The 25,052-nt window shown below is 38.8% G+C and overlaps 1 protein-coding gene across 1 annotated transcript in view; it reads left to right on the top strand.

Moving 5' to 3' along the window:
* Positions 1-25,052, top strand: part of RAPGEF5 (Rap guanine nucleotide exchange factor 5) — a gene marked incomplete at both ends in the record, with an annotated part of 148,551 nt that overhangs the window by 113,108 nt on the left and 10,391 nt on the right. The window contains 12 exons of the mRNA XM_079538593.1: positions 3,899-3,989; positions 4,972-5,116; positions 6,332-6,429; positions 7,108-7,138; positions 8,060-8,138; positions 11,060-11,209; positions 13,814-13,911; positions 15,612-15,734; positions 16,899-17,077; positions 20,245-20,335; positions 22,522-22,572; positions 23,686-23,773. Of these exons, the coding sequence (XP_079394719.1) occupies positions 3,899-3,989; positions 4,972-5,116; positions 6,332-6,429; positions 7,108-7,138; positions 8,060-8,138; positions 11,060-11,209; positions 13,814-13,911; positions 15,612-15,734; positions 16,899-17,077; positions 20,245-20,335; positions 22,522-22,572; positions 23,686-23,773 (1,224 nt within the window). The remainder of the gene's footprint in view (positions 1-3,898; positions 3,990-4,971; positions 5,117-6,331; positions 6,430-7,107; positions 7,139-8,059; positions 8,139-11,059; positions 11,210-13,813; positions 13,912-15,611; positions 15,735-16,898; positions 17,078-20,244; positions 20,336-22,521; positions 22,573-23,685; positions 23,774-25,052) is intronic.

Consider the following 25,052-nt stretch of genomic DNA (forward strand, 5'->3'; position numbering starts at 1 on the left):
TCAGTGCTGAGATTACTGCCCAAGGCTGCCCCTAAAGAGCTGCAGGAGCAGTAGTCCATTGAATTCATGCTGTTTCCGTTGCACGTCTTAATGAAGTTTAGAATGCTTGAAATTGTCTTTGGAATGAAATATTCCATAGCTGCAAGCTGACTGTGTACTTCATAATAATTGCTTAACCAAATAAAGGAAAACTGTGTGGAGTATAGAAAAATTAGATTGATGGCTAAGAGAAAATGATTACATGAAAAATTCATGAAGAAGAGAAATTAAAAAAATAACATCACAGTCTTCTGCATGAAGAAATACTTTTCCTCCATAGGAAGCATTTTTTCTTTGTCAACCGTTACTGTGTTTTTACTCTCCTTGAATGCTATAAACACCAGAAAAACTTTTTCTATAGGAAAAATGGGGAAGGTGCCACAAATGTATGCAGAAACAGACATAGAACAATAAAATTTAAAAGCTGAGGTACTTCATCCGCATTCTGTATGGCAATGTGGTGCACAGTAAATAATCAATGATAACTGGAATTGCCCTTTTTTTTCCTCTTTTTTTTTTCTTCTTTCCAATTCTTTTTCTTTTTTTCTTTTCCTTCCTTCCTCCCTCCCTGCTCCATTCCTTCCTTCTTTTTTTTCTTTAACTCTTAAATCAACCAAATCTAAACAGGAAAACCCTGAGACAACTGCTATGCTTAAAGCTCTACCTCATTGAAGTTTACTGTTGTAAGTGTCCATTAGTAGCCAGAATGAATAAAATGCTGTGAATAAATTGTCTCGTGTAGTCTTTCTCTGTGTTTACACATTGAGACCAGGAAACAGTTCATTGTAAGCACATCTTCAAAAGCATTTGAGAAGTGTGCATCTGTTTATGTTGGACAAATTATTTTTTAAGAATTAGTTCATACTTAGTTTTTGTCCCCTTGTTGTAGCATATAAAGCCATTCAGGAATTATGTAACTTATGGTGCATTTGAGAAGAAAATACACAGTGAACTACAGTGATAAGTAGTACTTTGGGGAAGTACATACAAGTTGGTAGAGAGATTTTAAAATATGAGTATTACCATAGAGTCTTTAGATGATTTTTGGCAATAGATATTTAATCTAGTAAAAGCACTTTCATTGCTTACTTGTTAAAGCAATTTAACAGATGACTGATGCTATTAATGGTCTACATGTACAATCTAGACCTTTTTTCTTCAAAACATTCCTTTAGGGTATACATTTCTAAACAAGTTTAAAGACAATTTGTAGAGATCCAGCCCTACGCAAGCTACGTGAATCAGTATTTAAGGACTTTTCTTTTTAGCCTTTCCATTTAAGAGGAAAATAATTACAATTTTAATCTTCACTGTTTTTTTTTGTTTGTTTGTTTTTGTTTTTTCTTTTTTTTAAAGAATTGCATTAGTGATATTTGTAGCACAGTTACTGCAAAAAATGTTTAAGGAAAAAAATAAAGTCATAGCAAACCCAGTCCTTCTTGCTACTCCAACACTTTGGTGTCCTGGAAGCATTTTAAATAGGCGTCTGATGATCAAGTGTCTATGATGGGTAAAGATGATCAGGTATTAAAAATAAGCTTTAATACTGATATTTTAACACCAGCTAGTATGATGAAGTCACAGTATTTTGAACAATTGCAAAAGTTTGTTGAGAAGCCTTACAGTTTTCTCTCAGCAAGTACTTCATCTCTTTTCTGAATGAATGGCTATCTATTGCTGAAACTAAGGTATCACCTAAAAAGAATAGAAAGTTTCTGTGGAAATAATCTGTTATAACTGTATCTTTGACTTGATGAGCGCCACTGCATATAGTTTGGTCAAGAACTAGAATAGCAGGTTAGATGTGGTTATTGTCTCCAAGAACTGGAGCTTCCAAATAAATATTTGTGAAACCTCCGACTTTAATAGCTGCATTGTAGCTAACAAAAGATGTGCAACAGAATGAACTGCTGACCTTTTGGATACAGAACAAGCTGTTCACAAGATCTTTTCATTTATGGAGACAAAATGTCCCTTTTATACAAAGATAATACTTTCCACAGTTTTAAAACAATGTCGGTGAAATATAAAGAATTTAATTGTCTTATTTGTGAATGCAAGAGGCTTCAGTTGTGCCCCTTCAGATCAGGAGTCTTTCTAGATTAACTATGCTAAAGGCATTGATTCTCAGCTGCTTTTCTTTTGTTAATGACAGTGGAAGTATTTTTAGTCCCATGCTGACAGGATGGGTTATCATTAGCTATCCATCCATGTGATATTCACATGGCATCTGGCTTTGAATGATAGGTGGATGAATTTATTGCCATTCTACACCTTATCTTTGAAGTCAGTTTACAGACAGAAAGGTAGCTGTGACTGAAATGGGCCTAAATTGTTGTGAAATTACGCTCTTGGTCTGAAGAGCTTCTGGGAAGCTCTCAGTTGCACACGCATACACAGGCACTAGCTGGTTGAGATCAGGGACAGTGAGGAGACCCAGATAGGGAAATTAGGGCACAACCTTGTTTTTCTCCTGTAAGGAGCAGTTCGTCCTTCAGTCTTAGCAGCTGTAAATCCACCCATGAATCACTACTTCACTTGTAACAGTTACTAGTAACAGCTAACTAGTAACAAGTAGTAATACTGCTAAGGTGTTTATGCTCTACAGTGCTTCAAAGAAATACTTATATGTTAGTATATATTACCAGAATTACTACAGTTATCTGTTTTGCTGTTCTTACTTGGTAAAACAGAGTAATTGCATCCTAAAGATTGTTTTGTTTGTGAATGAAGTATTAATTCATTCCTACATCATACATAATTTATGAGTAATTAAAATTGGAAGCACAGTTGTGTGAGTTACAAACCAATGTGGGTTGGCAGTGCTCAGAGTGGGCTCAGTAAGACAGGCAGCTCAGGTCCTGGCCAGGTGGGCTCTGAATAACCCTGGTCCTGGAGCTTCTGCAGCCTAGCCAGGCAACCTGTCCTCACAGGGGAAAAAAAGTCTCTTTTAACTAGATAAATTTTCCCTTGTTGCAATCTCTGATGTTTGCCTTTGTCATTGTGTTGCATGCCTCTGGGAAAAGTCTGGCTTGGTCTTGTTTCTCTGTGCCATTGGGTTGTGGGATGCCGTCACAAGACTTCCCCTGAGCGCTCTCATCTTGTAAAAAACCTTTTTGTTTCAGCTTTCCTCCTTGCATCTGGTGTGCATGGTGAAGGTTTGGATAAACCCTAAAATTAGCCTGGCATGGGAATGAGGAATGTGAAAACTACGCTGAGGTCTGAGTTGGCAATGCCTCTTGTCCTGACAGCCTGAGGTGTTATGGCTGCAGGAGAGGTGGTCTGTTGGCAGGTGCCTTTAGTTATACTGATAGAAACCAAGTGCAGGAATGTCAGGAGCAGAAAATAACTTTGAATAATGTAATTAAGTAAACCAGAGAGAAAGTATCCCAGCAATTAGCGATGCACACAAGTCTTAACTAGCTGAACATTTAAGTATGCTTGTTTTTGCTTCTCAAATACTGTGCCTAGATGTTCACCAGAGTGCATGGCAATCTCAGTTTTCTATTACAAAAATTTGTCTTCTGAAATTCTGAAACAACTTACTGGTGGAAATGTTGAATAGCTGGAACCACTCAGAAGAGCCAACTGGAATGTGGTGTTTGTGATAAGGACTCATATTCATTCCTGAACTGTGGCTTATTCTGTGTATTCTGCTTGTTTATTCATTGAGAACTGAGGATGTGCTTGTTAATAAGGATCTCATCTCTGCAGTGTGAATGTATTGTTAACTGTGTGACAGATCAGTGATATACTCTTTAGGCTTTTTTCTTGCTATGCACATTAACAATAGGTACTGTCTTCCTCTTCTCAAAAATATATTGTACCTTTGACTTTTTTTTTTTGTCTTTCTGTGCAGAAACTCTCCTGGATGACTTCCTTCTCACATACACAGTCTTCATGACAACAGATGACTTGTGCCAGGCACTTCTGAGGCAATATCCTTTTAAGTGTTGTGTTAGCACTCATCACACAGTGACACCTAGGTTAGTATATTGTCAAGCTTAACTCATACCAACAACGCAAACCTTATAAATGTTTGGTTTTTTTTTTTGTTTAAAGCTATATGAATCTTTTCACCTTTTACAAAACAGTGTTTAAAATCAGCTAAAACCTATCCGGAACATAAGTGTTAATTGTTAAGTACCTGTGTAATATACTGCAAAGTATGTAAAGAATAGGTATTTTACCATGTCTGCACCTTTTGTTGTGTGATACAGTATAGAACTTTCTTTGTATTTCCGATTATTTCTATAAGCTATAGAATGTTGCTTGAATGAACTTGGAGCTATGAATTGAAATAACTTTTTTTTTTCTTTTCTTTTTGTTGTGAAAGTCATTTCACCTACTGAAAAAAAGAATAGCGAAGGGACAGGAATGATGTATAATGTGAATATCTTCTGTCATTTGCTGTTTCTGCTTTGTGAATAGAGGACAATAGTGGAAATTGATTCTTTTTTTCTTAATAGTGTTATTTCGGCTTACAGCGTAATTTGTACAGGGAAAAAGAAACTGACTTCCTCTGCTCAATATTTTTCTTGTTGTAATGATGCGTTGTCCTCTTTCATGCAAGCATTCATGTTGGTGTCTGTGTGCAGGCAAAGCTTTGTTCCAGCTTCTACAGGAAAGTTATAACTCAACATTGTATAATTTCTTTTAAATGGATTTTACTTTTCGTAGACTTTTCTTTCTAATCTAGGAAGGAAAAAAGTTTTATTGACATAGAGAATGAACATTTATATTACTGAGCATTTCATTCCAAAAAGTTGATGAAACTCCCAAAGCTTCAAACAGGATAGGTATACGTTCAGAACTGGACAGTGTAGTGAAACATAGTCTTTCATTGCCAAACAACATGGAAGGTGATTATGCATTGCTGAATTTCAAAGTTTCAATGAGTTCTTAGTTTTTATTTTCCTTAACTTACTGCACCTATTGTGCAAAGAACCATCAAGGGAAAGAAGATGACTCTGATGTATCCTGCAGGAAACGGAAGGTCTTGCATTTGGTTTCTCAGTGGACTTCTCTCTACAAAGACTGGTTACATGAAGATGAGCATTTAAAACAATTTTTAAAGGTATTGAATCACTTCCTGATGCATTTCAATGCTGTTTAATTAGTATACAGTGTTTCAGAAGCTGCAACAGGAAAAAGTATAAAACATCGTTTTTCATATTTAAATTTTGTCCTTGATATCTATAATATAAAGTGTATAGTATAAAGTTTTTGGAAGAGGACATTCTGCATATGAGAGCAGAGACCTTAGGATTTTTGCTCTTTGGTACTAGGCTGTGTAGTACTGTATTGGAAGATGGGCATCATTCCAGCCACCAGCCAGGTTATACTGCTGCATGTACCTTGGTGCAGTGCCTTTCTGTCTCTAAGGGTGTGTGGCTGTCCAGTTTTTGTACACCCAATATTTCTGCTTGAGGATTTGGTGTGATACAAAACAGTAGTAACGTAAGTGATGGTTGAAGTTATATGTGTAAAAGCAATATACAGGTTTATAATTCAGAATTATTTATGCTGAGATTCTTAGATGTAGGAGTATTAATTGGGCTAAAACAACTTGATGACTCAGCCAATACGTATGATCTCCATATTTTTAGAAGGAAAAGAGTAGCATTTGTGTGCAGATTCTGAAAAGGCATAGAAAAAATGTTTACCTCAATTTCAACCAGCTAAGCCAATTCATTTGACTTACCTCTTACCTGTGGTGGTGTCTCCCAAAGTTAACTGAGGCTCCTAGTTGAGGGTAGTCAGAAAACACTTCCTCCAGAAAGAAAAAGTAAGGTTTATTTATTTATTGGCTTAAAATTAAGAGTACGTTTTTGTTTGTGAGAGAGATTACTCAATTTAAGTGTACGCAAATATGAGGAAAACTGGAGTAGAGCATTCATTTTAAAAGTCTAAGTCACATAAATCTGTTTTTACCATTTTGGATGTCGAATGTTGGTGTGTTATGTTCTCAAGCTTCAGAATGGATTCTCCTGAATTAACTTAGATTTTGTGTAACAACCATGAGTGCCATTTTGTCTGTAGACTAATGAGCATCAACATTTTGCTCATTCACTTGGTGTTGATACAGAGTGTTTCTTCTTAGCCAAACTGAGCACTGACTAGCCTGTAAAAATAAGCAAGGACATTCCCTGATCACGGATCTTGCAAAAGAATTATGATGAAATTTGTTGCAGTATGCTTCCGCCTGATTGATTTAGACCATTGCTGGGATACTTCAGATTTATTTTTGAGTTATCAGATGATTGCATAAAGTATTTATTTTACTTTGTAGACAATATACCGGAATGTGTTAGATGATGTGTATGAATATCCCATTCTTGAGAAGGAGCTGAAAGAATTTCAGAAAATACTTGGGATGCATCGTCGTCAGTAAGTATTGATTATCCTTGTTATCAGATCTCATGTTCCTTAGTGTAATTTATTTTTGTTGTCATCTTGCTGTAATTCAGTAAAGATAGAGGGACGAGTGATACAAGTACTGTATTCATTTTCACAATTAATCTTTAAAATAGAGCCAGATTATTCCATTTTATCTGACGTTTGTTGGGTGGTGTGGAACTTTGTGGAAAAACTGTCAAAATGTCACTCAGCAGTCTCTGATTTCAGATGATGCATCTTATCTCTCCTTCTCTCTCATGCAATATTGAGAAGCAGATCTATTTCTCAATGGTAGTGTCAGGGTTATTATTTTATTAATCTGATGGTATTTTTAAAAGATGTTCCCTTGGCACATTTCTCCAGCAAGTGGAAATTATTTCTGTGGTTTCTCCATTTGAGAACTGGAAGGACATTGGCTGCCACTGGTATTGGCATTCTCCAGGAGCTCCCAGACTGGCAGCATTTCTTTTTTCTGTACTGACTTTGTGACTGCCATGAAAGTTTTGTAGTTGAGCCAAGTGACCTCAGCTTTCACTAAAGGATCTCTACAGCCGTTTTGTGGAGACTGTAATTAAAAAAAAATAATATATATATATATATATTTTTAGATTGCTGAAACTTTCTAAAGTTTGGATTGAAAGATAATTAGAATTTTCCTTTTTGTTTCAGCACTGTGGATGAATATTCACCACATCGAAAGGTAACACAAACCTTGTTTTGCTCATTGCTAGCTAACTTACAACCTTTCTTTCTTTCCCTCCCTCCACTTTCACTCTTTTCTTGGCAGTTCAATTGAAAGTGACAGGTGACCAAAAACATGACAGGATACATCAGTGAGGCTAGACCTGCAACATTGCTTAAGGAAATTTTTTTTTCTTGCAGTGTCACCCGTATATCACTTGTGTGAACTAACCTGCAGTGGCTGTGACAGTATTATCATTTTAACAGCATGTCCTGAGATGTCACTGTTGAATATTTTGAGTTGGGCGCTTGTCCCGCCTGGCTGGATAGATGCAGAAAACCTGGGCAAACCAGTCTGAGCACAGGCATCAACTGCAGGTGTCAAGCAGCCAAAGCAAAGGGGAATTTGTTGTGATAGGGCAGAGAAAGAGAGAAAGAAAGAGGAACATGGATTTGTCTATTTAAGCAGAAGGAAAAGGTGCTACTGGAGACATATGAATTGTGCAGGGCTGAACTGCTGACCTACTGAAGTGCCTGGGCTGAAGCATGTAAAGGGCTTGAAATGTTACAGTGGAAATACAGGAAGCAGAACATGATATTGTAATGAAATTGCTAAATAGGCCAATTGGTACAAAGGAAATATGTATGAGAAAAGTACGTAAGAAGTGACCTCTGCACATAACTACAGAGAACCTTGAGGTGTGGCTGCTGTTTGGTATAGGCATGTCTCACTTCCTCAGAAATTCCCACCTTTACCATTATTAAGTTAGGCAACTTCCAGCTTACTGATGCAGGAAGGGTGGGTGAATTTCCTATACTGCAACCTTTTTGGCCAGATGTATGCATTGAATGCTGTATTTTATCAATTGCTGCATGGTAAAGGGAAGGAATGCAGACAGTCATTGTTGTGTCTTTTTTTTCCTCTCCCACTCCCTTGCAGAACAAAACCTTTTTCCACCAGTTCAGTCTAAAGGAGAACTGGCTGCAGCACAGAGGAACCATGAATGAAGCAGAAGAAAGTAAGTATGACTTAAGAATGGGAAAAAACCTTGCACAGTACTTTTAAATGTCAGGGTAACCTTTTTAGTAAGAGCTGCCTGTTAAGGTACAGTCTTCTTCCAGGCGTACAGCTTCTGAACTGAGCCCTGGGGCCCCGAAAGAAGAGAGATTTGCCTGTGTGAAGATTACTTGTCTGCCTCCTGCTTTGCAGGCGCTCAGCAGTGGAGTGAGATCTCAGGCTTTCCACCTGCCCGGTTCCTCTGTGGCCCTGTGACAGAGCTGTGCGGCTCACAGCCTATCCATCAGAGTTGGAAACTGTAACACAGGGCAGGAATAGTCTCCTGACCTAGATCCTGGGTGTGAGAGGTGAATGCACCTGTCAGGTTAAGTGGGGCAGGATCTGCTAACTCTGAGAACCTACGTAGGTGCTCTCCACAAAAACATTTCCATGTAGCGGGTGAGACGCCACTATGCTTTAACGTCAACTATTTCATTTTTCCCTTCATTGCTGCTAAAGCAATGGTAAAGTGAAGCTCTCATCCTGCTGTAAGGCCTGCGAGAGGAAGGAGGCAGAGAGGAGAATAACATGCACAGAAGCAGAGAATAGGCAGAATTACGCAGTATTATCTTCCTTTCTTGGTGAAGAACTCCAGAAGTTCAGGCTGAGACAGGGTATTTTTAGCACTCATTTTAGTGCCACACGGTAAGAACTGAGCTCCTGTAGTGACAAGTCTCCCTTTACATTATGTACCGCTGGTAGATAGATAGCCTCTTTTGTGCCTGAAATTTATTTGAGGTTTAGGCTGACCAGGCTGCTTCTAAAATGTCATTTCTGGATGAAAACCCCCACACTCATTTTTCTTCTTAAAAAAGTTTGACACAGCTCATGAAAAGCATAGAAGAGAGGGCACAGACTGAATGGCCATGGGGACAGGAAAGGCTGGACTCAGCAAGGCCATAAATTTCTGTTCTCTCTCTTCTTGCGAGCATGAGCCATGGAATGTGCTGGGACTGAGGGAATGAAATAGAAGGTGCAAGACTAGGGGGAAAGAGGCAGGTGCCTGGGCACGATGGAGGGAAATGGGATGGGCTGTGGAGTGCTGCCGCATGATGGTACTTGTGAAGGATGGGTTTGTCCAATGGCTCCTGCCCTCAGTGGCAGAGATCAGACCATGAGCATTCTACCCTCCTTTTCAGGGTGGTTTACAGTCCATGCTCGTGCCCTCCTGTTAGTGTTCCCTGCTGCGTTTCACTGAGGAGCAGTGTGGGCTCCTGGAAGGGATGACATGGCCCATGCCCATAGATACCACAGACAGAACATTTAAAAGATGTGTTGTGGGGGGAGTTTTGTGATAATTGCTGTGATGATTGTTTTCAAGAACCTGACCTGTAGATTGGGTTAGTTTGGTGCTAAACAGAAGATACATCAATAGCTCAAGTATAAGTTAATATTTTGCTGTCATTTTCCTCTCCCAAATGACAGAGGTTGAGGCTTCAAACAAAATCACTGCAGGCAAGTTGTGTTGCACTTTGCATATGGAGGGCAAATATTTGTGTCAGATTTACTTATTTTCGTATTTAGAGTGCAGTTGATGTATCTGTCTATTCATGAGTTATATGTATTCTGAAGAAAGATTCTGACACATGCTGAGCACCTGATTTACTGTCTGTCAGCACAGACAGGTTAAGAAAAAAATTATAAAATCAAATTGCTTTTCTTCCCCAAGGTTAAATGTCGAGTTCCTCCTTCCTTCTTATCTTCATTTTTCTCTTCTACAACACACACAAAAAAGATGTTCAGTAAGATAGAGTTGTTAACCATTTCTGGCATGGTCTCAGTTAATGGTACTGCCCTGAAGCCATGAATATTCATAGGACAGACAAGGAGCTATTGCTGCATACATCTGTCAATAAAAATACAGCATTTCTGGAGAAGCAAAATATTGTATTATACTGCCATGGTAGCAGCCTATCTGCAATAAGAAGTAGAAAAGTAGAAGAAAATTGAAAGTTTAAGCACAGAAGTGAGTATGAAATCCAGAGTTGTGGTGATTCTCATTAGCAGGTGTCATTTTTAAAATATTTTTGCAAGTCTACAGCTCTTTCTTCCCTTTTTAAGTACAGCAGCTGTATTTCAAATGACCGGCTACAGCAAACTCAGCAAAAAAGACTGCAAACCTAAAATTCTGGGAAGCAGAGGGAGTATACCTCGCTTCTGAAGGAGCAACAAAGTATTACATGAGCTTCCTGCAGCATTACTGATGGGAATCGTTTCCAGAGCCTAATTGGTTCTAGGACTTCAGTGGAAGTGATGAGCCCAGGGTTTGTCCATTTTCTCCAAATAAGTCCCTTTTACGTGTATTGCAAGTGACTCGGGATGGATTTGTCAGAATTAATTGCACTGCTGTTCAGGCAGCCTCTGCTGGTGCAAAAATGCCCTGGCAATGCACATCACTAAATGTCCAGACAGATAAGCTAGCGAGAGTAGTTACAGAGCAGGGAGCTTCTCGAGAAGCATGCTGTTCCAGGTGAAAGTGGAGGAGCAAAACAGTTTCTGCAGCAGGTATGAGACACACCGAAAGAATGCTAATTTATCTGGGCCTAGAAGGTAAGGACAAAAGATGATAACTGCTAAGGTTGCAGTGGTTGCAGAAGGTGCACAGCAAGGGAATTTGTCTACATTGAGTCCTCAGGGTAGGAACTCTTAAATAGGCTTCCCTGAAATGAATCCACGGAGATGCATTTGCTTGTCCCTGTCATTTCCTAGAGGGAAGAGGTAGGAAGTGGGGAAATGGTGAGGTTTGTGCTCAGTTTCATGCCCCTGTTGGGCAGAGTGCAGGAGTGGCCTGTCTTGCAGCTGGGACTGGGGCTGCTATGCTTTCCCCTGTTCCTTCAGGGTGCCTTTGGCTGCCACTGAGCCTGCCTTTCTTGCTTTGTGCAGTTTTCTGCCGCGTGTACATCACGGAGCACTCCTACGTCAGTGTGAAAGCTCAAGTAACCACTTCAGCGCAGGAGATACTGAAGATTGTTGCAGAAAAGATCCAGTACCCGGAGGAGGAATTGGCACTGGTGATCATCACGTTCTCTGGTGGTAAATAATCTTACTTCATCCGACCACTCACCTCTTAGTGCAGCATGTAAGGGAGGATTGGGATTCTCTGGTGCAGGATACAGCTGTGGCCCACAGCTGGATGACTATGGAACAATGAGAGCTGCTTCCCAGAGCCGTTCCCATGGAAACAGCTCATTCCTGAGTAACACTGGATGAGGCATTCCCTTGCTGGAAATGGACTGCAAAAGACTCTCCTTATTCAACAGTATTACAAGATTTTTTTTTTGCCCACACATAAATCTTCAACTTTCAGATCTAAATTAGTTTAGAAGGTGTTGAGGAAAGGTTTTCCTTTAAAATATGAAAGGGAATAACAGCTTCTGAATGTGTGGCTGTTTCTTTACAGGATGGGTAGTGAATATTCTCCATTAGAGAGAAGGGAGGCATATATTTGCACAGATGAGATACTGAGCATGACCTAGCAGTACTTCGTAGACAAACTTGCTTATGACTGATGTTTTTTGCCTGTTAATGTTTCTTGTTTAACAGAGGAGGCTTACTGTCTTTTTCTGAGGAGGATCAGACTGAGGGTAGGCTGATAGTAGGGAACTGCCAAGCTATCAGGTCTTAAGATCTTTTGTTCAGGTTTGCTCACTGTGATACCTTATTGGGCTGTTATTGAAAATAAAGCAATGTAACTGGGTATGTAGCATGAACAAGTGGACCCACAAAGTAGGATTAAGCCTTTACAACACCTGGGTCATCTTCTCAGCCAGCATTGCTGGATGTCAGTCCCCTAAGGCAAAGGATGAGCCCTTAAATATACTTCACTCATACTTATTTCTTTGGCAGTGTAGTTGAATGAAATATAGACAAATGCTGACTTGTCCCACTTACGTATCCAGTTCAGAATTGGAAGCCCACATTTTCCTCCCCCACACTAAGCACAGTTAAATAATTCTGTGGGTCTCTGGTGTGAGTGGCAGGAGCTGGAGCCTTAACCAACAGTCAAGAGCTTGGGCACCATAGGCAAAGGGTGGCCATATGGGAGCTTCACATGTTGGCATCTTGACCAGCTGGGTTGCATCTCTTGCAGACACATTTACCCTTGTGCGTGCCCTTCCAGCCCTACAAGATCAGGCTGCTGCGGTTGTTCTTCAGATCTCGTGCTCCTGTTCAGGAGCAGGGCAAGCTTTGCTCCGCTAGCAATGAATCTGGCACTAACTGCCTACTTGCTTATGTAAAGAAAACCGACAATTCACAAGTAATGAAAAACAATATCATTTCTTAACTGCATTGTTTACTGAAAAAGCCATAGAATAGAAATAATTGCCATTTGGCTGTTCAGTAAGAAATAATAATTAAAAAGCTGGTACAACAGACTGTCGTCTGTACATGACTATTGTAATTCCTAAAATGCTCTTTGGTATTGACTGAATTAATTGGAGATAGAACAAGGGTACTGAATTTGTGCTTATGCATTGTCACTTGTGCACTGTGTGCAATAGTCAGCAGCCTGCCATGATTTCTTCATTTTTTCTTTGTTTTTCTTTTTTGTGTGACTCAGAACTGTCATCTGCCATCCGCTTGGAGGGCAGCAGGATGAGCATTGAAGAACACATCATTATTATACTCCTAAAATGAACAAGCAAGGTCTTTTTGTTCAAAATTACCTTGGAAAGACATACTGATAGTTCAGCATGAATGTATCTGGTGTCAGTGTGAGCAAGGGAAATGGCAAAAATGAGTAGCATTTTTTGATACTTCGCCCTTGAATGCCTGTTCCTACTCCTCCTTCATGGGCCATGAAGAGTCTGAGGTGGCTGTCAGCATGCTTGTAGTTCTTTTTGGTCTACGTTAATACAGCGACTGTAATCAAATATCACGTCAGCTCGCCAGAAAATTACTTGAATCCCGTAGGAAAAGACAGTTTTCTTAGGGCATGGATGTTTAAACTTTGTTCTGGGTTTTTGGTTAGTTTTTCTTCCACTTTTCTCTGGTACCTCTAAGCTTGCCCACTGGAGAAAAAAAAGTCCTTTCTCCTCACTGCTTGTCTGGAGAGTCCTGCTCTTTCACTCAACTGGTTACTAAACAAATTGCTATAGGTCTAGAGGAATTTCTCTGTGTAAATTAATTAGCAAGGGGTTGGTTTTTATTTTTTTTTCCACCCAGTGCTCTTGTCTGTGGGGTGAATGGCTATTGATGACATCTCCTCGTTCTTTTCTGCCTGAGACACACAACAGCTCTGTCTCTTGAGGCTGAGACACATTGCTCTAACTAAAGTCACTGTACTTGTGGTAGATACATTGGGTTGAAATGAAATGTTCAATAATGCATACGAGGTTAGGCTAGAAAATTTAAGAGTTTATCCTATATTAAGTTGAAGTTGAAAGCATATATTTTTGGTTGTGCTGTAGTCCAGCATCAGATACATCTTGCTTTTATTGTTCTGAATAGTGTGGAAATGATGAACCCATGCCTGGAATTGCATAGGGATTGTGTTTGATGCTAAGTTACGTTCTAAAAAGCTGATGTGACTTTTCAAATATAACTGTAATATTCTTCTCATATTTATACTCCTTTTCTTAAGAAAGCTTATACTACTTTTCTGAAGCTTCTGCATTTTGTTTTCCATTTTCAAAGAAAAACATGAACTACAACCAAATGACTTGGCCATCTCAAAATCTTATGAGTCATCCAGTCGTATGTTTGTCTACCGAAGAGACCTGACTGATTCTTTGGTAAGCATATGTATTTTGTATTCCCCTTCTTGATATGTCTGATTCAAGATCAAGGGCTTAGTGTTCCTTTAAGAGAGTTTTTTCAATATGTAATTTATTTTTTAGTTCCTCAGTGGAGCTTACTGAGCTGTTCTATACCTGGAAAAAAAAATCTTGCATTAACAGCAGTTATTTGACTGAGCAGTAATGGAATTTGTTCATCAATTTCAAATAGACCAAAGCTTCTATAGAGCTTAAATCTTTCAATCTACGTCAGCCCAGAAAAGCTGGCTTGTGCTTGTACAGGACTGACTGGGATGAGGATTACTTCAGAGCTCTCATAGCTTTTTTTTTTTTTTTTTTTTTTTTTTTTTTGCCTTGTGTGCCTGTACAATACTTAAAATGGCTGATGCAGAATTGTAGGAAGTGATAAACTCTGCATAACATATGAACACAGAATTACTACATGTAGATATATATAGAGTGAGTTATATGAAAATTACTGAGCATCAGCATGGCTATGGTGTTGTGGTATCCATATGGTTATATTGCTGCTGCCGTCACCCCTCCCCTTCCTTCTGTCTCTCTGGTGCCAGAGAGTGGGTTGGAGGGCTGCAGTTCTCTCATTCCTGCTCTCCTCCAAAACTGAGATCGCAAAATCTCTCTCCCTGCTGATTTCCTGAAACCTCAATGAGGCAGGAACTCCAGTAATTAGTCTTTTCTGCTAATTATTCATGTGCTTTGAGGAAAGTGTGGGGACAGTATTGCAGATGACTTTCACGTGTTGTCAGCACTAGCATTTGTGCATTCACCCTAGCTATGAGAAATGTCTATTTACATTTTGTTGGATCAATGTGCCCTGAAGAGCTGACATGCTGATATCATTGTAATCTGTCATCCCCATTATCTCCAGCATTTTAGCTTCCTCTAAAAACGCTGGCATTAAGGAAAGGTTTGCAGTGTGGTCAGGTGACAACCAATCTAGTTTCATTAGTTGCATAATAAAAACGGCAAAACTTGCTGTAACTGTCAAAAATAAAGTGCCAGAGCAATGACTTAACTGATAAGAATGATCTTTCATCTTGACAGATTGTTCATGTGCCAAGATTCAGACTGATGAGGTAAAAAACCCAAGAGAAATACAAACCTTTGAAAATCAGAGCTAATAATGGCTATGTCAAGTGACCATTAATACCAGCAGTGCCTGTGAACTCCACAGTAATAACCTAAGTAACGTTTACGAATCAGAATGCGCAGTGTTTGTTGGCATTTAGAGTAAATTAATCATAAAACAGGTGGATTTACGTTTTTTGTAAGCATATGTTGAATGGTGGCAAGTTTTGTGAATTTTTTCTAAATCTGGTATGTTCGCAGAAATTTCCTGGTGTCTTAATTAAAAAACTGCTTTCTGATCATTTCAGGGATCATATTTTCATTACGTTCATTACTTGTTTGGTCATTTTTTCAAACTCAAAGCTTAGAGAGAGAGAGAGAAGTCCTAACCCAATAGGCCATAGTCAATCCTATTGACCCATTTCTTGTTTCAAGCTATTTATTAAATTTGCTATCACTCACCAATTTTAATTAATGTGGGGAAAAAAAAGCCCTCAGTGCACTTAGAGAACATTACTTACTCAGCTTTTTACCTTGGTCTAGAATCTGTTTCATTGTGAGTCTTTTGGCACTTGCTCAGGATTTTTTGTTCTTGTCTATTAATTCAGAGCCCATTTGCTGAAAATGAAGAGTTGCAGCAACGGTCTGTGAGAATTTTGGGAATCAACACCTGGGATCTTGCCTTAGAACTAACCAACTTTGATTGGAGCCTCTTCAATGCAATTCATGAGGTGAACAGCATCATGTCCACTTCCAAATATATTACCATCGTAAAATATTATGTTGCTATGGGGTTCTGAAGTTGCACTAGTGTTTTGGTACATCAGCATTCCTTGGATTGTAGTTCATCACCATGACAGTGTAATTTCTCTATAGTGATGTTAATTGAATCAGGTCCGAGAGCTGTGCAGTAATCCTTGATACTGAAAAAGTTTGCTAAAGTTTTGTAGCTTCCCTATGGTGATGCATCTCATGTCCCCTGTATATCTCATGGGTTTTACTGAGATTTACCTGAAGAAAATAAAAGATCATGGTTATTCTCAAAAATTCCCTGTATTCACATGTTGTCTATGCAAGTTGTACTTTGCATTCAACATTATTCCAGCAAATATGGAACTCCACAAATAGGTATCCTTGGTATGGCTATAATCGCAACAGCATACACTATTTCAGAAACTTCAGATGTTCATAATACTGCTCTGGTTTGGCTTCAGTGGGATAAAAAAATATCAGACAGGATATAGAAAGGGGCATAATTGCCCACTTCTGTGTCCATTGGATTATTTCAACAACTTTGATAGGTTCTGGTGTGAGCTGCTGAGTAAAACACACAGCTCACACTGCAAAATGTCACTTGAAAATATCACTTACTGAAAAGTGTGATGGCTTTTTGAGAAAACAACACGGAAATTCTCTTACCTCCCATCAGATTTTCTTGATCTTTCATTTCATGTTCTTTTATTCAGGTTAAACACAAAAACTAGAGCTAGTCAAGGCTTTTTGCACAGAAGGCAAGAGCAGCTCTTCTGTTCGTGAAAACTCAGTCATTTTTAGAAAGAAATTGGAATGGAAAGCTTTCAGATTCTGCAGTGCTCTGATAGGGTTGCTTTTTCACACTAGAGTAGGAGTGATGAAATACAGAGACAGGTTGGTATAACCACATGTGGAACCGCAAGAAATCTCACAAGGAATCTTGCAGGACTTTCAGTCTATCTACGTACTGAAATACACCTCTAGAGTTTGCTAAACCAGATTTGAAACTTGAATCATTTGTGATTGGCCCGTGAACAATAAAAAATAGCCATTTGTTACTAAATCTTGTTTCAAAACCAGTATTTTAAATAATTTATACCTCATTTATATTTGAACTGTATTTCTTTGTTCATGTCTTCCAGCAAGAGCTGATATACTTCACATTCAGCAGACAGGGCAGTGCTGAAAACACTGAGAATCTCAGTCTTCTACTTCAGAGATGCAACGAAGTCCAGCTTTGGGTTGCCACCGAGATTCTTCTCTGCAGTCAGCTCTGCAAACGTGTACAGCTAGTCAAAAAGTTCATCAAGATTGCTGCCCAGTAAGTTTCTAAAATTACAATACAAATCCTTGAGTATGTGTGCCTTACATAAATATTTATTGGGAAAGAAGAGTTAGGTGCAAGAGCAAAGACAAAAAGCAGTTTACTGTGTAGTAAACATACATAAGTAAAAATAGCCCATTACAATAACAGCATACACTTGCTGAAACTAAATGTGGAATATACAGTGTACAATTCTTTTCCAGCAGTTCAGTTAACATATTTGCAGTATCAAATGGAAAATCCCTGATGCTGCAGAAATACCTCCTTCATAGTAGGGATAGTTCTTTTCTTTGCAGAGATAACCTGAAGGACTCCGATATAAAGCTATTTGACTAGCAGCACTGTTATTCGCCAAAGACTATAAGAAAAACAGAACATTCTCTTTTAAACCTGAGAGGTCTAACTGGAGAGGAAAACGGCTGCAGTAATATGTTGCCCCATACAATCTTGTCTGGAGTACTCTCTGATTTGTTGGAGCAGGACGTTTCCTCACTAATCAGATTTGACCATCTATTCTTGCACTATTAGTAAGTAGTACTGGTATTTATTTTGTGCCTTGGACCAGCGTACATATGTATACTGTACACAGAGAGCTTTTTTCTCTGAAATCACTTTTGTTTTGGTAACCAAGGGAGTGGAGCAGTTTAAATATGTACAGCCATTCTCCTTGCCTCTTTCTCCTCTTGCTGGTCTTTTGCAATATTTGAATATGCATATTCATGGAAAATGTTTAATTTGTTCCCCTCATCGACTGGATTGATTTAATTTGCAAGGCAGTTACATACAAAAGCATGTTGTCTGCTGAAGCAGTGCCTTTGGCAAAATTAATTCTCCTAATCTAATCTTGTGTAACTCATAAATGTGATCTGATTTAGTTTGCAAGTTCTATGGTATATGGTAATATGTTCATTTTCTGCCTTATCAATGGCCATGTTTGGTCCAATTACATCAAAAGTGAATGGTTCTGTCCCATATGAATGTAGATATATTTGTCTCCAGACTAGAATGTTGCTCTGTCTCAATTCATGTCTGTGAAGTGAATAGTCCAAGTTGTGGAAACTAAATACAGTTGTAAGTAAATGATAGACAGGCTCTCCCAGTGCATTGGAGAAGCACGCCATCACCCAGCATGTTTCCAAGTGAAAATATGATTGTATCTCATAAATTCTGGAAGAGTTGAAGGGGAAGCGGGTAAGGTGCAGGGATAGTGTTCCAAGCAGAGACATGATCCAAGCAGCCCTGCTGTTTGGTTTATGAGGGAGGGAGGCAGGGAGCTCTGAGCTGCTCTGGCTGCTTCCTGCTCCTTCAGAATCAGCAAGGAGTTTCACCCTGATTTCCACTTTGTCAGCAAAATAACAGAACTAAGATCTTACGGTGTGTGTGTGTGTGCTTCATTATTGAGGGAACTCCACCTGCAGAAGATGGGAGGCTTTTACACAAGTATGTCAATACTTAAGGAGAGACAGTTATTGACACACAGATGTCTATTCTTCTGTTGATGAGTTAGTCTAAAATAGAAAACAAGTGATTTGAGAGAGAAAATAAGTTAGCATTGCTAGAAATGAGCATCTAGAAGAGTCAGAGAAGCAAGTCAGCATGGTGTTAGAATAAATGGATTGTAACAGATGCCTTCATGTTGCTCAAGGGGTGGCTGACTGAAATACATACCTTCTCTCTGCAGTTGCTTGAGAGAATTGGATCCTCCAATAGGAGTTTACCCAGGTTGTGTTGGACTCCTTTCTTGCTTCACAGAGGATTACCTCTGAGAGCTGCCTTACTTTAATGATAAAAGAACTCAAACAACAGAGTCAGGATTAATTTTAAGATAACTGAAATTAAGTGAAAGGCGCCATCTAAAAGTGGTATGCAGTGATGAGTGTGAGCTTTATGCAAACTTGTAACAAGTGCTGGAGAGTTTTCAGTTTAAAGCATTGGCACATACTTTTCCCTGATGATTAATCCCATTGATGACAGTGGATTCGCTCATACTTAAAATCATCTTAGGATTCTGTCTTTCTCATACTCACAAAAGTATACATCTGTTTGTTGTAGTCTTCAGGAATCTATAGGAGTGGAACCTTCTTTGGGTCTTTATTTCGGGATTTCATATTCTCTAATTGATTAGAAATAAGCAGGGACTGACTGTATGTAGAGAAATGTCAAAGAATAGAGGTATCAAGTGAATTCTGTAGAGACCAGTACTAGAACTAGTGCAAACTACAACTAATTTATAGGGATATGTAAAAAGAACATTAATCAGATTTTCAGACAATAAAAATGATGAGGGATTGTAAATGCATTGGAGGATAAAAAAAAAAAAAAGAATGATCTAAGGAGTCTAGTGGCATGTGCAAACAACAGTGGGATAAGATTTAATTTAGATAGATGCAAAGTAATTCAGCTAGGGAATTCTAATACCGAGCTGAAGAAATAAATGCATGATTGTAAAGAACGGTACTGTGACAAAGGTCTTTGGGTGATAATAGATGACAAATTAAAGACAAGGACAAAGTGTGATGCTGTTCCAAGTAGATATATTTTATGTTTATTTTATACTCGCACAGGAGAAAGATGTAAGAACTTAGAGGGAAAGCAGTAATTGTGCTCCTCCTTCCTTCCCCACTGTCTCATTACTTCTCCTTGGTAAGAAAGAGAGAGGGAAGAGAAGTTAAAATGAAATACAAAGAATTCAATGAAAGATAATAGCAGTATGAAGAAATAGATTGCAATCCATGGCCACAAGGATAAATTGAAGGAACCAGTGATGTACAATTTGCAGAAGAAATGAAAAAGGGGATGAAAATATTTACAATGCAAGAGAATAGAGGTCAAGGATTTATTCTGTATGGTAAAGGACAGCAGAGAGTAACTTGAACACTGAAAAGGGAAAATTACTTCCGACAGCAAAGGAAGAAAAATAACCTGCCAACTACAGGCTTGATGAAAGATGGAATACTTGCTAAAAAACTTCTTTGAGACCACATCACCTAGACTGCAGGTGGCCATGGTAGGATGTTTAATGAGTTCATTACGTGGAAGATGATTGTATGTTAGTGCTGAGAGCTGAAATTGGACTCAGTAACCTAGGATACCTGTGCTTTCCATTTATCTCTTATTCCGAGGACAAAAAATCAGAATACAACATTCATATTTTTATTCCACAGCTGTAAAGCCCAAAGAAATCTGAATTCATTTTTTGCCATTGTTATGGGTCTCAACACTGCGTCTGTCAGCCGGCTGTCTCAGACCTGGGAGGTAAGATGCATCTTTGTATTTTTTAGATTCTGTCAACACCAATTCTCACGTATGTTGTGTACTAGTGAATTACCTTTTCTTCCTAATTATTTGTTTTTTCATGCTGAAATCAAATGGAGAACAAATGTCAGTAGAGAAACTGTACTGTGACCTGAAGCCTTAGATATGTACCTATTCAAATAAATGTGTCCTTCCAGAGCTTTTGAATAAGAGCAAAGCAAGGAGTTCTCAGCCTTTTAGAAAAAGTCAGGTACATTATCCTAGCATTGTAAGTATATGTCAGAAAAGAACGTCTTATAAGGTTGGTTCTAAACAAGGCATTTCATTTATAAAATGAAAAACAAAACTTTTTAACTTCTCCTTGATTAAGTCCCTCACAGTTGCCATGAATTTACATACTAGAGAACAGAGATTGACTGTTAAAGAAGCTATCAGTTGCCAGTCAGAGCATGTTTAGAGGAGGGTTCCACTGAGACTTGTGTTTATATTGTTCCTTGTTTGTTTGTTGTTCCATCTCATAGATTACTGAGTAGTAGTTATCTGCAAGTTTACTGTATTTGCTGGTGAACCTAAAACTGAGAAAGGAGTAATTTGATGTTATATGGGGAGAAACATCATCCCTTGCCACTGCCCTAGCACCACAAGCAGGCAGGATTCAACAAATGTGAACCTATAACACAAAGTGACAAAGAATGGAATCTTTGGAGATGCTTTTGAGTACTAGTGGCTATTGAAGGGTTACCAAGCTATCTAACACATGAAATCATGCATATGTAAATGGCACTGCATATGCCAGTGACTTTGGCATGCAGAGAAATGAGGACAATGACTGTTACTTTGGGGTTGAGTTTGCAGGGACTCAGTCAAAGCTACCTTTAAATAACAGATAAAACAAACAGTATAGGGAAAAAACACATACATTATGGAATCCCCTTGTGTCTTTTGATTCTAAAACACTTTGCCCCACTCTATGTGTTATCTTCATCCCTTTTATGTGGACTGTAGTGGAAGACTGTAAGAGACTAAGTATTGTTGGCAACAGTGTATGATTCTCTTGCCCATACAACAGGGAACTCTCCTGCATGGTGAGACCCCTCTGAGGATCATGTGCCTCTGGCAAACTTCTCTAGAAAGAACAAACTGTGTTGTCTGTCTGAACAAGGAGTGTCTCTGCACTTGTATCGCTGTAAATATGTCAAGTTCCTGTGTGTAAAATATTTATGAAGTCATAGGCATTTTTAAAAAAAACTTCTCTGCACTGCAAATTTCAAAAGCAGAAGGTTATTTGCATTAGTAATGTGACTTCTAGAAAGTAGAGCAATGTTTATAAATTAATTATAATTACTTACACATGTAAATGAAGCCACCTAAATTTAAGCAACCATTTACACACTAAATTATGTTGGTTCTGCACTCGAATTCTTAAACAAGCAGTGCGCTCCCAAGCATATTCTACATTTTTTTCTACAGTATGCAGTATTTTAATGACCCTAACTTTCGCTGATTAAAGATATTAAAAATGTGCAATTGCAAATCCATATCCAGTTATTTTAGCATTTTAATCATATCACACATCCACTTAATCTTAATTGTTCTGAATTTCTGTTCCCTGATAGTATCATTGTGGCTCTCGGGGTCTAAGTACACGAGGGAGACAGGATTTGTAGTAAGGGGGATAACTTCTACTGAACTATCCAGTACAGCTGGAAAGAAAATACAAGTTCCCACAAACCCTTCTGAAATACCAACAGCAAAATTCATAGTAAGGAAAAATTGCTTTGACTATAATGACGTAAATCCATTAAAGCATCTTAGAGATACAGGCAGCAGATGCTTATGGAATAGAGTAGGCGTTAGCATACAAAGGATGAAGGAAGAAGCTATTTGTGCTTAGGCTCTCATGGAATCCTTCCCTGTCAGATTAGAATGAGATATCAGAGATGAGGTACTCATTTTTTACGAAAGTTCTCTGACACCAGCATGGGAGGTAAATAAAACGGCTGTTAATATGCTGTTTTTATAAAAGAACACATAGGTGTGGAGGCTGCAGGATGTAGTGCAGCTCTTGCCAGCAGGCACTTCACAGATCAGTTCTGTAGGAAAAAAATTCAGCATTTTTCTTTTTTTGTTTGTTTTTATTTTTAACCAACTCTACTTATTTTTTTTCTCTGCATTCCCCACTTCAGAAAATTCCCGGAAAGTTCAAGAAACTTTTCACAGAATTGGAAAGCTTGACAGTAAGTACAGCATTGGCAGCAAAACAGAGTTGCTCATCTTTACCTACCACCCTTCTTTCTAATTTATGTCGAGCCTGCCTGTCACTGGAGCTAGAACCTGGTTGTGTCAGATCAGAGATTTGCTGCAGACCGTGCAGCCCTCCAGAGCTCAGAGGTGGTCTTGAAAAAACAAAAAAGAAACAGGCTGTGCTCCTGACAGCTGGAGGAAGGGCAGAGTGAGGCGAATGTGTCACCCGTTCACCAGTATCATCAGTTTGAAAACTGTTCTATTGCTCTGCTGGTTAATCATCCTCTGTCTGAGGAAACGTGCTGCAGATCTCAGAAAAGGAGGACAGCTGACATTCAAAAAAAATAAAAATAAAAATAAAATAAAAAGTAAGAACCTAAAGGTCTTTGTTCTCCATTATCAAAGCTGAGTAAACAAGTGTTTCCTCTGGCTGTCAGGGAGCTGGGTGAGATCGCTGCCTAGTGCAGGGAGCATGAAATCCAGCCTTTAACCATTGTCATGCTGCTGCACTATGAGTCCTTTATTAATTAATGTGTTTTCAAGATTGTCTGTAGGCTGGTGTACAAAACTACTTGTTTAGAGAGGAAATTGAGATGAGTTTTTGAATTGCACAATGCCACTGAATCATGCTCTCTTATTTTCTTTGAAAATGTTTGTTTCATTGATCTGAGAATAGGTGTTTGTTTGGTTGTTGTTTTGCTTTTGTGAGGGAGGGTGAGTGGAGGTGTGGGTATTGTTTGCAAGAGGAAATTTATCAGCAATATGCTCTAGGGGTACATTTTGTGCTAGAAAGTAAGCTGAAGGAATTTAGCTAATAGAAAATCATGGGGAAATTACAGAGTTGTTGAGGTGTATCAGTTCTGCAACTTAGTCCAGTTTTAGAACTGCTTCATCTAGAGGAGCATAATTACTTTTGTTCTTCTCATTGTTTACATTTCCTTTTCAGTTTAGTAAGCCACTCAGTTTGAAAACCTTTATCTACCTCATTTCCTGAAGAAGCATTCTTATATCTAAGTCGTGTTCGGATCATAAGCCGATAATGGATTTAGAATTGCTCTTTTTATAGCCTATTGATTTTTCTCTCTATTACCCAAATGGTATTGTAGGACCCTTCGCTGAATCATAAAGCTTACAGAGATGCATTCAAGAAAATGAAATCTCCGAAGATTCCCTTCATGCCCTTACTTCTGAAAGGTAATGTTAAAGCTTGTCTGCTTTTCTTTGTCATGTGAGTGCAAAATGTGCAAAATTTTGTGGAGGTTAGTTAAAATACTCATAAGGAGATTATTCTTTCACATGGAGTTTAGGCAAATATGTGGCAGATACAGTGAAATCCACAAGAAAAACGTTCTGTCTAGATAATAATAAACACAGCTGCTTTTCAAGTCAGGAGGAAAGTAGGAATTTTCACAGCTTTTTCCTGGGCAGAGCCATGCCCCACTGCTTCACCAGGGTAGAGCAAGCTGATGTTACTCATTTTGTAAAGCTGAGTGAATGGGATGCACCCATCTGTCCTCCAGCAGGCTGAAAGGCGTGACAGAGCTACTTGCTAGCAGTGACTTGGGCAGCCAGCTCAGTAGCAGGTATCTCGGTTATTCCATTATCTCAATGTCATTAATTATTAATCACCTTGTCTAGAACATGACAAATTCATTTGATTATTCCTGTGTTCCGAAAGTGTTCTCCTTAGGCTGTTTGTGCTAACTTGCTACTGCTGCAAGTTTAACACGTTTGGAGACAGTTTTCCAAATAAGCTGGTGACAGTTTGGTAGCCACAAGATGCTTCTCTTGGCAGGCTTCAAAGGCATTTGCATTAATTCAGCTGGATATAATTACCAAGGCTTCAAAGGAAGGCAAACCTAAACAAGTAACTTGTAACAATGATGTTTGCACTGCTCTGCTATGAGGGATGTAAAAGCATGCACCTAAGAAGCATTCATGCAATGCAATCTCATGCCTCTAAAGTGTGCTGGATAGCAGAGACATTGCAGAATAACACAGCAAGCTTCTTCAGTATGGTCATCCAGAAGGAAATGTTGCCAAGGCTGGCGATTCCCAATGTGTTGCACAGCACGTATGATGTAGGAGGAAATTCTTTACTCAGAGGGGGGTGAGGCACTGGCATAAGCTGCCCATAGAAGCTGTGGATGCCCCATCCCTGGAGGTGTTCGGGACCAGGTTGGGTATGGCTCTGGGCTGAGCTGGTGGGTAGCAGCCCTGCCCATGGTTGAGTTGGAAGTAGATGATCCTTAAGGTCCCTTCCAACCCAAGCTGTTCTATGACTTCATTCTACATCAAGCATGTTTATATTAAAATTATTTGCACTATGATGTTAGCACAGAAATCATTAATGAATCAACAAATTCCTATATTTTATATTTTAGCACAAGAGGAACAAAAGTAGTTTCAAGTAAATGAAATAAGAACCTTGCTCTGATTATGAGAAATAACTTCAGAGTGTCCCTTTAAAGTT

Source organism: Tetrao urogallus, assembly GCF_951394365.1.
Source record: "Tetrao urogallus genome assembly, chromosome: 7".
NCBI classification, from domain to species: domain Eukaryota; kingdom Metazoa; phylum Chordata; class Aves; order Galliformes; family Phasianidae; genus Tetrao; species Tetrao urogallus.